Here is a 14,865-nt window from a genome sequence, read left to right on the forward strand (position 1 = left end):
GGTGTTATCTGGGTGAGTAAATGATCGTGTTTTATGCTAGAAATAAGGTCCAGATTGTAAAAAACAGTAATTATCCATGTGGAAAAGGGGCAGAATATGTCTCCTTTAAAGTTGTTGAGTGGTCAGTGAGCTGAAAGCCTCCACACTGTCATGACTACAGAGAACATTGACACAGCTACAGTAAGATGAGGGCAGTGAGGTAAGAAGGAGGCAGCACCAAGGTGTCCAACCTCTCTATGTGTTTATTAGAGATGATACAGTGTTGGCCTTTTTGACATTTATACAAAACAAACAGAAAACAACAAGACAGCAGCTTCTGATCAGTCTCCGTACGGCTCTCGCGTCTGTCCTCTGTCCTCTTGTCCTCTCACATTCCTGTGTTCCTCTCCTTGCACAGAGAAGAGTGTGTGTGTATGTATGTGTTTTGGTTTATCTGATCTGTGTTGGAGGGGGTGGGGGGGTTCTTTACCCAGGGTGCAGCTCTACCCAAATAGCTCCGGTCCAGGTTTGTGCCTCATGATGGCGTTGTGTCGACTGCTGCTTCACTACGGATCACTATTAAAACGGTGCAAACACTTTTTGAGTGATGATTAAATAAAAGAAATTAAACAGCTGAACTTTTAATCTAGTTCTCATCACTAAAAACACACGAGTCTCGTGGAAAATTCAAAGCACACAGGCAGCGACAGCTGTAAAGAACAACGTTGTCTCTGCCTTGTGTGTACGATGACTCTACACTACAATACCCATGAGCCTCAGCAGCGCTTTGACGGGACACGACTCCGGCCGCCACCTTAAAATAACAGTTTTCTGAATGTAACATGGACACAGCTGCAGGAGAACAGGGAACCGCTGGTTCCTCTGAGCCTGGATGGGAGATGAGAGGAGGATGGAGGGAGACCAAGGCTCCTGCGGAGAACAGGAGGAGAGGAAGTGTAGCGAGCTGCTGGCTGACAGGATGTTGCTGTGGGAACAGTCTGGAGCCAATCTGCACATGATCACCACGGTGACCTCATCACATCAACTCCATCCGCTTTAAAAAGTCTGTGTGTGTGTGTGTGTGTGTGTGTGTGTGTGTGTGTGTGTGCGCTGAACAGACTGAGGATAAACGCTGAAGCAGCAGCAGCCTGACTGCTGGCCCTACCTGTGTGTGTGTGTGTGTGTGTGTGTTTGTAACAGAGAACTGTGTGTGGACTGTCTGCTGCTCATTCTGACCCCCCCTCCCCCTGAAAAAAACAAAAAAACGACAAAAAAACAACCTAACATATACAATTGCTTTTGAAAATAGACTTTACAATCATTCTGGTGGAGAGACGAGACGTGTGTGAGTGTGTGTGTGCATGTTAGTCCCGTGTCCTGTCACACACTCCATCGTCTTCCTATGAGTTTGTCTCCTCACACGTTAAGGCGGTCTCACACCTGCTGCTCACCCAGTCCCTCTGGATCTGGATCCACAGCAAACTGATGGTGCCCCCCCCCACACACACATATACATACGCACTCCCCACCTCCTCCCACACACACACATACACACACACCAGTTGAGGCTGCCCAGTGCTCGCAGGAGGCAACAAGTCAGGGAGCGTTGCAGCCGGTTCCTGTCTCCAGCGCCGTCACTAACGTCTCATGCCGTCTTCTTGTTGCCATGGAACGGGAGCACCGGTAACATCAGCTCTTTTTAGTGTGGTACCGCCGTTGGGGTTTTTTTTTTTCCAGATTAGATAGTCCCGAGTCTAATCCACAGCCGAGTGCTGGGCTCGTCATCTACAAGTGTCCAGTCCCGTCGGCCCGGCTCGCCGCCGCCGCCGCCGGCCTCAGCTCCAGCTGCTGCTCTGCAGCTCTTGGCGGAGCCAGGACGGCAGCGGTTGGCCCAGCCGGTTCAGCAGGCGCAGCAGCTCCATGTTGTGCTCGCGGTAGTACTCCGTCAGAAAGGCACGAGACTGTGTGTGAGAGAGAGAGAGAGGTCAGAGATCAGGAGAATGTGAACCTGCTGATCATCTATGACTGAGATCAGGTAGATAAGCAACAACTATCAAACAGTAAAAACAACAGAGTCACAGTATGTAATAATCAAGGTTAATATTTTTTTAAGGGACATTGTGTAGGAATTCCTCCCATCTAGCGCCGGTTGTATATCGCAAGCAACTCAATCATATTTTTCACTCTGCATTCACCTGAAATTGGGCAGACGGCAGACGGACGACAGCCGCTGCACGTAACGGCGTAAACAAGCCTCTATGTAAACAAGTGTTCCATCAGCACGAGGCAAAACAATACACCTGACAATATGTTGTCATGGCGATGTGGTATTGTTTACCTGACCCACGTTTTACCGTCTTTCTCTGGACTTCTGTGACTAAAATGACATCTGCTTTGTTACCGACGGCCGTCTGCCCGACTGCAGGTGAATGCAGCATCAGTGTAACGCTCCATTCCTCCTCACTGCGTTACCACGGTGACTTTTCACAGACGCCACCTCCACCTGAGCCGACAGCTCCGGTGTCTCCGCTGAGTTTCCGTGGTTTCCTACCGTCACGCTGCCACTGAACGTAAAAACATGGCGACACGACATGGCAGCCAGCACCGAGCTTACCCGCTCCATGGAGATATGAATGATATGAACGGCTGATTCAGAGCTGAAAGGAACACTTCACTTTGTTGATGGGGGGGATTACTGATTAATGAAAAACAGACTTTTGAACCAAATAATCGATTTTCGTGAATAGATAACAGGAGAAGTTACACAATGTCCCTTTAAAGCAATTTCTTGTCTTTAGTCTCTGTCTTGGGGTTTGTTCTTCAGTTTGTACTATTTGTTCTCTCTTGGTTCTTTTTTGGATCTGTTTTTATCTTGCCTACCACAGAGCTCTGTTGCTTTATCATTATTCCATTGACCAATGTTACTATAATGTTTATTTGTTCCATTTGAAAATACCAATAAACAGATTATGTAAAAAAAAAGAAGAAAAAAAAGAAGACATTTCACAGAATGATTGGACTAATGTTTCAGACAGAGTAGCCGTACCTCAGAACTCATCTCTGGATACTTCCTGCCTTTACTCTTCCCCAGACATTTGGCTCGACCCCCCTCCACCCGCTGACACCAGAAACCTTTGCTGTCGTCGTACCTGCAGACACATGTGGTTAGTGGTTAAACACTCTGGAAACTCTGGTGCTGCTCCTTTAAAGATACTGGTTCTCTGGATGTACAGTGTGTGTGTGTGTGTGTGTGTGTGTGTGTGTGTGTGTGTGTGTCACATACATTAGAGCCTGGGTGTAGTTGAAGATGGGAGTGACACCGAGGAACCTCTGGATTCCCTCCATCACCAGAGCCGGGTTGGACCGAAGGAGGGCCCCGTCCACAATGTGCAACTAGAAAACACACACACACAGTCAGTCAGGCTCTCCAGCAGCCGACCACACACTCATCTGGGAAGTTGAATTCTGTGAGTCCACTGGGACCCACTGGGCGCTTTCACACTGTCCTCGTTTGGTCCGCTTTAACCGGACCAGAGTTTGTTTCCTCAGATAGTCCGCTTCGTTTGGGTGGGTGTGAAAGCTCATACGAACCAAGTGATAAATGCAACAATGTTGCAACTTTCAGCCCCCCAAGCGAACCCAGTCCGCTTGGTTAGGTGTGAAAACGACCTTATAACATGCAGCATCTTGATGTTCCGTCCAAACAGTGTTTAAAGTGGACAGGCTGGTCTGTGAGTGGACATCAGGGGGTGAGAGGGTCAAGTCGAGGGCGTCCCGCTGGTCAGGTGGTCAGGGAACAGACCATCTGGGTGGACTGAGCCCCGAGGAGCAGGTCGACCCCCCACCAGCTGGACTCGTCACTGCATCTCTCTCCCACTGTCTCTCTCCACCTTCCATATCAAACAACTATCAAAACAACTACCGCATTTTCCAGACTATACAGTATGTTGCACCACAGCATTAGAAGCATCGGTCAAAAAATACATCGCAAAGAGGAAGAAAACATATATAAGTTGTATCGGTCTATACATCACTTTTTTTTCGATCATCTGGAAAGACTATTCAGTTAGTCTGACTCTACACAATAGCCGGAAATAATTCCGCCAATCAACTGAGATTGAGAGGGAGGGAGAGATGTTTTATGTGTCTTATGTTTCGTTCTCCCCTTTACCTCCTTTAGCGATAATGATGAATGCAAGAAGTATAATGGTGTAATGGAGCCAGTGTCGTCTTTGGCAGGCATTTTAGATGTAGTCTTAGTTTTAGTCTTTCGGACTAAAATGTTTATTAGTCATAGTCTATTTTAGTCATTTCTATATTTGATAGTTTTAGTCAAGTTTTAGTCAATGAAAACTCAAAAAAAAAGGATAGTCTTTTAACAAATTAATTCAATAAGTAGGCTATTGGAGATCGCTGTTGGGCAGAAACCTTTTATCTCCATATTTCAACTTTTTAACTGTTTTTCCAACATATTTCAACTGATTTTATTATGAATTTATGCACTACTTCATCATACAAGAGTGTCACACATAAGTTGTGAAAATAGCAGATCTATAAATTCAACAAATTGCAACACATTGTGAGCTTGTAGATCGGCTATTTCCACCAATAATTACAATTACGGCAAATGGGGAGGCAGAGAGAGGGGGAAGACATGCAGCAAAGGGCACACCGGGGGATTTGAACCGGGGCCAGCTGTGAGCTTGACAGTGCCCCAAAAGACTTTTAAACACACCTGGTGTGTCTAAACTCTTGGCGATTTCTCTCCACTTTTGTGCCTTTTATTCAGGTCCCTACAGGTCTGTGTCTCGTGTCCCTCAGCTCAGCACACTGGAACACAGCCAAATTATTTACTCCTCCGTTGCATTGTTTTCATTCTGCAATACGTCAGATTGTTTTTCAGACTCCGCAACATTCTCTCCTATTGGACACGCCGAGATGTCGTCACAGTGCATTGTGTCCAAATCAAAAACATTTAGATTGCGATACACTCTTGCGTCGGGGACCATGCTGTCTCTGCTGCTTGCCCCAAACTCTGGAACTCACTGTCCCTTTATGTGAGACAAGCCCCCCACGTCTTCAAACGTGCACCTTCACCACGCTCTGAGATAATAACAGAACGTTACCAGACAGAGTTGTTTTAGAGCTAAATTCATGCAAAACCGCCGATGCACGTTCCCGTCGGGGGCAGTTTTTCGGCAAGCAGTCTCTGCATTTGCCTCTAAAACAACTCCATCTGGTAACGTTCTGTTATTATCTCATAGCGTGGTGAATGTGCAGGTCACAACTTGTCCACCAGAGCGTTTTGGAGTTGTTGGATTGTGTATTTGATGAGTTTGATGAGGGAAACCAAGAAATCCCATGAGCCTCCGTAGCGTAGCTCTGAGCAGCTTGCGGCTCTGCTCCGCCGTTCTAAAAATAGCTTGCACCGACAATTAAAGGTAACGAACCTACTGCTATGACTATAGGGATTATGGCAATGGGCCAATTTGCCAAAATGTTGAACTATCCCTTTAAAAACTTTGGGTTTTATGTTCTTTCATTTTATTGCTTTTTTCTGGTTTGTTTTTATATTTTACATAATGTTTAGTTTATTTATTAATTTAACATTTTTGGGGCTTTTTGCCTTTAATTGACGGGATAGTTGAGAGAGACAGGAAATGGGGAGGAAGAGAGGGGGGGAATGACATGTGGCAAAATTCGGAATTTGAACTGACTGCAGTGAGGACTGTAGCCTCGGCATATGGGGCGCCCGCCCCAACCTTTGTTTTTAAATGTACTCTATAGACAAAAATATATAGGATTGTGTTGTTCCCCTGTGTTTCTGTCCTGCTTGTCCCCTAGCAGCCACTACAGGCAGTGTTACTGTGTTGTGTTACTGTGTAGGGTTACTGTGTGGTGTGTGTTACCTGGCTGGGCTGGTAGTGCTGCAGCCAGCGCTCTAGGTGAGTAGCGTAGACCCCGGGGTTAAGGCAGCGTCTCTGGAGGGCCAGCAGGTCCTTGGGGGCCGTGGGGCCGGCCGTCACCACTAGATGAAATGTGTTGTTGAGGGCTGCAGGGTCCTGGTGGGCCCTCTGGTGCTGTGGACCCCAACACACAGGAAACAACAATCAGATTACAGAGAAGAGGGTTGGGGCTGTAGAGCAGCAGCAGCAGCAGCAGAGTGAGTGCTGTCCCACCTGGTACCAGGAGTAGGCTCTGTCTGACGGGTTGATGAGCACGGCCAGGACCTTGGCCCTGGGCAGCAGGGCAGCAGCTCTCTTAGGAGCCACCTCTGTGTCAAAGTAGTTGGCACTTTTCTCAAACATGAAATCTGTGCTGACATTAGAGGGGAATGGGAAGAAGTCCATGTACCTGAGGAGAACACAGACAAAACAAATACAAATTAACTAAAACCTCAAAAATGTCTCTGTTTGACGTCAAAGTGAAAACTGATCTCTAGAAGCTGCTCAGTAAACCACACAGACACTCAGACTTGTAATCTGTCACCTCTCCACAGTCAAATGTCTGAAACTAATATCTACAAGAAATCTTTCATTTTCTCTGCCATAACCACCTTCAGTAATATAAAATAGACACATTATATTTTTTCATCTGTTTCTGTATGTTTTAATGTACTCTTAAATGTGATAAGAGACTTATGAAAAGAGAATTTCACCTTTTGGGACACAATGAAGTATCCATCCATTAATCCATCTATCTATCGTTTCATCAATCCTCAAACCAGGGAGATCAGTGATTTTAATCATGGTGAGCATTAAAGGGATAGTTCCCAAAATTCAAATTGCACTCATTATCTACTCACCCTCATGTGGACTAAGGGCTGGGAGAAGTTTCAGAGTCCTCCGTGGCTTCTCTGAGTTACAGGGGGTCTCGCCGTAGCAGTGCATGTCCATATAACGGTTGCAAATGGATACCACTTCTCTTCGTAACAAAAAGACACACCAAAAAACACCCAAATACCTCCATGCTGCTCGTATGTAATGTCCGTCTTGTATTGAAGCCCCGAAATGCGAAATTGTCCCGAAATTTTTTTAATAAGTCTATATTTCAAGCTTGTTTGTAGCGGAAGCTCCTCTTCCTGGTCCATCCAAATTGGACGAGCAGCATGGAGGTATTTGGATGTTTTTTGGTGTGTCTTTTTGTTACGAAGAAAGTTGGTATCCATTGACAACCATTATATGGACAAATACTGCTGCGCGGACCCCCCCGTAACTCAGAGAAGCCACGGAGGACTCTGAAAATTCTCCCAGCCCTTAGTCGACATGAGGGTGAGTAGATAATGAGTGAAATTTGAATTTTGGGTGAACTATCCCTGTGTATTGTTGTGCTAAGCATTTGCCTTGTATCTAAGACTCTTCACACCCTGGAGGTTCTCAGCTTTATGTCTGAACCAGATGAAGGATTTTAGTCATCAGGTGTCTGGATGTGAAGTTCTCAGAGACACAAGCTGATGAAATGTTGGACAGCTCAGCTGCGGCTGCTGGAGACGTCCTGTCCTGTGTCCACAGTCTGGATTTATTAACTGAAACTTCAACTGCTGGTAAAAAAAAACCCTGCTGAACATCTGGTTCATAGATTATTAAACCAACAAAAGGTGAGCTGTCTCAGCTCCAGCTATTCAGAGATGTTATGGGTCTGACTGAGATTGTCGGCAAATGAACGTTTAAGTTTATCAATCAGGATTCATTTTTGCGGCGTTAAGCTTTCATTCCAACAGCAACAGTGAGAGAGACAGGACGGTCGGGGGGAGCTGACACGAGCTGGAACAGCTGCTGCTAACATAACAACATAACAGCTCATAGGCTGAATATTACATCTGCAGAGATTTGTCGGAAAGTGAAAATTCAGCTTCCAAATTGAAAAAACCTCCTACAAACGTGATATAAAAATATGATTAAAATTAAAATCAAGTTTACGGCCACTGTTGTTTATTTACTTACACACCTCCCAATAGATTAGAAGCAGCTCATTAGCCTTAATTCTGCACAGTAATGTCATCACACGTGTTACTTTTCGGGAATTTATCACATGTGTGCTGTAATTGGCCCACAGCTGCTGCTGCTGTTAGCTGTGGTAGGAGCGGAGGGTATTACATGGAGGACACAGGTTGGAATGGAAACTGGCCCTTGGCAGGTGAGTCTCTTGTGGTCTTTTACCAGGTGAGCCACCAGGGCACCAATACTGCTTTTAATCCCCCGGCCTATTAGCAACAATCTCAGCTCCGGCTCCCCCTTAACATTTCTGTCCTCGGTCCAACACCGGACTATTTTATGACGTTAAGACTGGGAGAGCCCTTCATATTTATTGACATGTACAAAAAAAGGGACAATAGGAAACTTGTTTCAAAACTGTACTCCCGTATTCAATCTATTAAGAAACACTCAACAGATGAGATTAGATTAAAATGGGAGAAAGAATCTCCAACTGTCATCACAGAAGAAGAGTGGTTGAATATATGCTCTGTGCAGTCAACTTCCACTAGTTCTGGTCTCTGGAGAGATTTCTGCTGGCGGAATCTGGTTAGATATTTCATAACTCCTACAGTAAGTTAAAATGTGTGCAGACAGGGGAGACGGCCAGGGGACTGTGTTGGAGGAAGTGTGGTGAACAGCTAGCAGACCATTTTCATATATTCTGGAGCTGCCCAGCTATTCAGCCATATTGGCAAAAGATCATGCAAGTAGTACAAAACATTTTTGGTGATGAGATTAATAGCTCTTTTTCTACAATCTACCTGGGTAATACTGCACTCCATATATTGGGGCGAGACAAATATCTTTAAAAAATATTATTAGCAGCTAGTAAGAAAACAGTAACTGGAAGCTGGCTGCAGACCACACCTCCAGCAGAGTCAGACTGGATCAATATTGTGACTAATATCCAAAATATGGAAAGGATGACCTTTTCGTTAAATCTACAGACTGATAAATATTTGCACTATTGGGAAAAATGGATTTATGTACATGTCCAAAAGAGATGCTCATTGAGCCATCATTGTATTTGTAACTCCACCAGTATAACGTTTGAATGAATGTATAGGTGACCAACTGTTTGTTCTATGTCTTTCTGTATGTTGTCTATGTTTCCTTCTATAAAAATAAAGTACAAAAAAAACAAAGACTGGGAGAGCCCCGGGCAGGAAGAGCCTGGGCCGTGGTAATGCAGGTGTTTACCAGTCGATCCCGTTGTCATAGTTGACTCCGCTGAAGAACTGGATCTCCTCGAAGGTGGTGGGGCTGGGGAAGGAGCTGGTGATGGCCGGGTGGAGGCTCAGGAATGAATGAAGTGCTGTAGTGCCTTTGAGTGAAGACAGAACAATTGTAACAATGAAAACAGAGACACAGAGACAAAGACGGAGACGGAGGGAGGGAGGGAGGGAGGGAGGGAGGGAGGGGAGTACCTGTTTTTTGTGGTCCTATGACGAGGAACTTGGGGAGTCGGTCACAGGTCTTCTCTTTAGACCAGATGTCTTTGTGTCTCTTGTCATGACAGGGGTTCTAAAAACAAGGTGGTTCATTTAATCTCACATATTCAGCATTTTGATCATTCTCAAACATTTACGTTCCCTCAAAGCTCAGAGAGACCTGACTGTCTCCCTTCACCAGGACAGACATTATTTTAAAGGCCCCCTAAAGAGCCACGCCACGCACCGCCCCAGACTATTAACATTGCCTTCCCACAAAAAAGTTGTTTAAAAAAGCTCCCAAATAGGCTAAAAACAGGTCTACTATTTCTCCCTCATTGAAAAATCCAGAGTCTATGAATATTCATGAGTATGCAAATGCATCAAACTCCAATTTGAAAAATGTAACCCAGTTTTTTCAGACTCTGGTTTTAGGGGGTCTTTAACTTTTGCTTCATTTAATGATGACAGTGATTGAATGATGATTAAACTGATTAAATTAACAACAGTCCAAAGGGGACTGAGAGAAGGAAAGCACATCCATTGTTTATCTAATGACAAATTAAAATAGTAAAATGTCTAACTAAACAAACTTCCATGTTTTTCTCAAACAACTGAGAAACAACAGGATGAGGCGGTCAGAGCACCGACCTGCCAGAGTGGGTCTCTCTCCTCGGGGAAGATCTGGAAGTACTTGTCAGCGAGCTGGACGGGGGGCAGAGTCTGCAGCCGGAGGTTGGTCCAACACTGGACGAACTTCACCAGAGACTCAAAGGTGTAGAGACCGAGCCGGTCGTTGCCGTAGTTGGACAGGTGGGTCATGAAGATACTGATCTGGAGGGAGAGGTGGAGGAGACTCACTCAGTTCATAGATAATTCATAAAGCTGCTACTAGTGAGAAGATTTAAATTCACATACACACACAATAGTGTTAGAACAATATGACACTTTAGTTTAGGTTTGCTATGTGTTTTATTGTGGGACACATAGAGGTGGAGGCTCATTTACCACGCAGCCGAGCAGAGGATAAGTTAAAGAGTAAAGACTACAATGTTGAGCTTATACATTAAAGGGATAGTTCAACATTTTGGGAAATTGGCCCATTGCCATAATCGCTATAGTCATAGCAGTAGGTTCATTACCTTTAATTGCCGGTGCAAGCTATTTTTAGAACGGTGGAGCATCAAACTCATCAAATACAAAATCCCAAAACTCCAAAATGCTCTGGTGGACAAGTTGTGACCTGCACATTCACCACGCTATGAGATAATAACACAGCGTTACGAAACGGAGCCGTTTTCGAGGTAAATACAGAGTCTGCTTGCTCAAAAACTGTCCCTGTTATTATCTCATAGCGTGGTGAATGTGCAGCTCACAACTTGTCCACCAGAGCGTTTTGGAGTTGTTGGATTGTGTATTTGATGAGTTTGATGAGGGAAACCAAGAAATCCCATTAGCCTCCGTAGCTTAGCTTTGAGCAGCTCGTGGCTCTGCTCCACTGTTCTAAAAATAGCTTGCACCGACAATTAAAGGTAACGAACCTACTGCTATGACTATAGGGATTATGGCAATGGGCCAATTTGCCAAAATGTTGAACTATCCCTTTAAAGGAAAACATAGTAAAAAATGAATTTAAACAACAACAGTAAAAGCCACAAAATGATAAATAAATAAGAACCTTAACAATTATTAAAAGATTTAAAATGAAGATGTACAGATCAACTAAAGCAGGAGCATCAGGTAGTAGAGGGAGATGTACCGGTAATTAAAGTTTTAAAAATAACACAAGGAAGAAAAGTTTTAGATGAATCTTCTTCAGTTTTCATGTTGCAACTAAACAACAGGAAAAGTTCAAAGTTCATTCCAATCAGCTGAGTATTTATTTTATTAAAAGACAGCAGTGAGTATACAAGACCAATCAGAGCTGTATGAAGCATCTCTAAGTGATATGAATATTAAACATTATAAAGTTACCGGTATCATGTAGAAATCAGGTTTGTTGGTATTGTGTTTGTGACCGTGTGTGTGTGTGTGTGTGTGTGTGTGTGTGTGTGTCTTACAGGGTTGAGGAGGACCGTGAGGAAGAGCTCTCCTCCTCTGATGCTCTTGTCCAGCTCCTTTGAGCCTCCTGGGTATTCGTTATAGAAGATTGTGTGGGTGAAGAGACCGCACGTCTGCCGGGGCAAGACCTGAAACACACACGCACATACACTGAGTTAAACTGCTACATTTTCTTGTACAAAGGCCACATCCACATCCATCCTAGGAGAGTCACACTGACGCTCATCTCCAGACTAAAACAATCTCCTCTCCAGACAGAATCTATAATCAGAATCTTCTTGTCATGAATAAAAGTGCAGCAGTGAGACATTTCTCTGGCTTTGATCCACACAGCGTTTGTAATTACCCTGAACCCACTAATAAACTCGTCTGCTGGAAAAATCTGAGGGTTGCATACGTTATTCATTCAGCTTCCATCCACAGTGGTAAAAAGTTCCACGTCCGTCCTGTAGGAGGCGCTGCAGGTCTTTGTCCAAACAGAAGAAGCTTTACTTTTTGTGTCTCTGACATAAAAAGGCCACTCTGAGCTCTGGAATACACGGAGCTCCTGCAGCTCTGTCTTTTATTTATGATGTGATACGTGAAGCTGCCGACACTGTGGACAAACCACGGAGACTTTGTTTGCACGGAGAGTCAAGTGAGATGAGGTTTTCTTGCTGCTTCCAGCTGCCGTCAGACAATACAACACCAGTCTGACTCTGGCTCTTATCATCCTGCACTTTGATCGGAGAGTTTTTGCACTATTCACACATCTCCAGTTTTTTTTCATTCCACTATTTAGGCTATATTTACACAGCTCACAGTTATTTATTTATGTCCAACACTTCCATTTTTGTGTACAAACTGCACACCTTACTGCTGCACACTCCCATTCAACCCACCCATCTTTGCAATAGTATATTTCTGCCTTTCAACTACCAACATTATAGCCTACTTTTTGTTCTGTTCTCATAAATCTCTGTATATACTCTTAAAATAATTTGGCACATAACAGAATGTCTCTCTCTCTTTGTTTTTTATATTATGTTAGTTTTGTATAGATTTTTATTTCTATTTGCACATTTTTCTACTTTTTTTTTTATTTTTTACCTTGAATGCTACAAATGCTGCTGTAACAACCAGATTACAGTCTTATGTCTTATGTTGGTGTCTTAGAATCTGAGAACGGAGGTGAGTGGAGGCTCTGGGTTTTCAGCCCCCATCCGCCCATTTGTGCTGCTCAAATTCATTTCAAGGTTTGTTACCTTTAATTGTCAGTGCAGGCTATTTTTAGAATGGCGGAGCAGAGCCGCCGCGCTATGAGATAATAACGGAACGTTACGAGACAAAGTTGTTTTCAAGGTAAATTCATGCAATGACCTTTGCAGTTACATTGTATCATTCTATTTACATCAAAAATACACTGCATTATGACAGATCTCTCTCTTTTTTTTAAGTTTGAGTCCATGTAAAATTAGGTAATGAGATATATAAAAAAAACTGTCCTCCTATGAGGCAGAGTGGGGGGGTGTTTAGTTGAGTTGGTAGAGCACCTGCCCCATGTGTTGGGGCTATAGTCCTCACTGCAGGTGACCCTGGTTCGAATCCTCAGGAACAAGTCTTAAAGGGATAGTTCAACATTTTGGCAAATTGGCCCATGGCTAATGGTTAATGGAATTTCTTGGTTTCGTCAAACTCATCAAATACACAATCCAACAACTCCAAAACGCTCTGGTGGACAAGTTCACCACGCTATGGGATAATAACGGAATGTTACGAGACAGCAGAGGTGGGAGAAAGTCCCCATGTTGCAAGTCCAAGTAGAGTCTCAAGTCTTTGCTCTCAAGTCTCGAGTAGAGTCTCAAGTCTTTGCTCTCAAGTCCCAAGTCAAGTCCAAGTCCTAAGATTTTTGTTTCGAGTCCCAACCAAGTCCTACGATTTTTTTTCGAGTCCCAACCAAGTCCTAAGATTTTTGTTTCGAGTCCCAACCAAGTCCTACGATTTTTTTTCGAGTCCCAACCAAGTCCTAAGATTTTTGTTTCGAGTCCCAAACAAATCGATTATAATTAATGATACATAAAGATCATGACCACGCCTCAATTGTTAAGTTGTTATTATGCTATTTAAAATTGACGTAGGCCTACAGTAACACGCCAGAAATCTTGCGTGATCGAATGTGATCTGACGTAGCTTCTCTGTTGATGCTAGCCATCAAAGATACTTTATTAAACCATCTTTGGTAGCCATGGAGCCGTTAGCCACACTGGTTTGTTATGCTACGTGTGCTGCAGTCAGATCGCTTTTTTATTGGTTACATTCAATTTCACATCACATTCCGCGGAGCCGGTGACTCAGGATTGTCGAGTTCCCCCACACACAAGCTTTTGATCCAAACGGTCACGATTATCGGAGCCGACAATCGTAAATATTGAACATGTTTAACTCATTGAATGCCAACCACGTAATTTCTCGTTTTTCGTTCCCATGCGTTGAGTGCCAAAAACGTTGCTTTTTTTAAAATTATGAAAATAGACACTTTAATACACATTATATGTAAATTTGGGGACTCTACGACGAGGAGAACTGAAATAGATGACGATCAAAGTCACATGACAGCTCATGATCTGGAAGTTTTTATCATAACTCGGCTTTTGCAAACGGAGTTCTGCATGCAGATGCAGCGCAGCTGCTCTGCTCTCACCCGCGAGGCTGCAGCAGCTCGGAGCAGAAACAGGAAGCTCTCAGCCGACTGTCCGCCCGGTCTTCACCTCGAGCAACACCGTGTCCTCCCCAAAGTCCTCCCGCGGTAAAATCTGATGGTCTCTGGGCCAAAGCAGACCGGCATCACCGACCCGTACCACAGAAGGACCGGGACCACCGGCGGGACCGGTATTCGCGAGCCGCTGTGGCCGACAGACCCTCACGTTCCACGGCTAGAGGCTGTGACACGGCACGGTGCGTCTGTGTTATTGTTGTTTAGTGGCGCCCCCCCCCGCCCCCGATGGTGGTTTTGTGAATAGAACAACAATTGTTGTGTATATTTATCTTATACGAGCCCTTTGATCCAGAAATGCGAGTGTCAGAAGAGCGACAGACACAAACAGAGCACCTTTCATAAAAGACGCTCTATCTCCTTTTCTAGAAAAAAAGGAGGGATTTTGGTGAAACCCAGCCATGTTTAGCTTGACTTTTCTCAGGAACGGAGGCACGTAGAAACAAACGGTTTGTGGTCATTTGAAGCATAAAGTTAAACCTTTCAATTGAGCTACAGTATGTGTTGGTGGCAATAATATAGAATACACTATTGCTCTACATAAAAAGTCAAAAATGGTCTAAATTGCCGGTACACTTGACTAAAACTTTGGAAAGGAGCGCGGCACTCAATGAGTTAATATTTACGATTGTCGGCGCCAACCGTTTTACGAGCCGATTGTCGGGAG

General features: G+C 44.2%; 1 protein-coding gene across 8 annotated transcripts in view; it reads right to left on the bottom strand.

The window, feature by feature from the left end:
- Nucleotides 1-224: 224 nt before the first annotated feature.
- The window catches only part of ndst2a (N-deacetylase/N-sulfotransferase (heparan glucosaminyl) 2a), an 84,085-nt gene continuing 69,444 nt past the window's right edge, over nucleotides 225-14,865 (bottom strand). For all 8 annotated transcript variants that reach the window (XM_083987962.1, XM_083987964.1, XM_083987967.1 and 5 more), the window contains exons 7-15: nucleotides 11,446-11,574; nucleotides 10,037-10,219; nucleotides 9,383-9,479; nucleotides 9,156-9,279; nucleotides 6,159-6,333; nucleotides 5,889-6,059; nucleotides 3,263-3,372; nucleotides 3,026-3,128; nucleotides 225-1,940 (exon numbers count right to left, since the gene is read on the bottom strand). In XM_083987962.1, the coding sequence (XP_083844088.1) occupies nucleotides 1,815-1,940; nucleotides 3,026-3,128; nucleotides 3,263-3,372; nucleotides 5,889-6,059; nucleotides 6,159-6,333; nucleotides 9,156-9,279; nucleotides 9,383-9,479; nucleotides 10,037-10,219; nucleotides 11,446-11,574 (1,218 nt within the window). In that variant the 3' untranslated portion in view covers nucleotides 225-1,814. The remainder of the gene's footprint in view (nucleotides 1,941-3,025; nucleotides 3,129-3,262; nucleotides 3,373-5,888; nucleotides 6,060-6,158; nucleotides 6,334-9,155; nucleotides 9,280-9,382; nucleotides 9,480-10,036; nucleotides 10,220-11,445; nucleotides 11,575-14,865) is intronic.

This window comes from Trachurus trachurus, assembly GCF_905171665.1.
Source record: "Trachurus trachurus genome assembly, chromosome: 15".
Taxonomy (NCBI): Eukaryota; Metazoa; Chordata; class Actinopteri; order Carangiformes; family Carangidae; genus Trachurus; species Trachurus trachurus.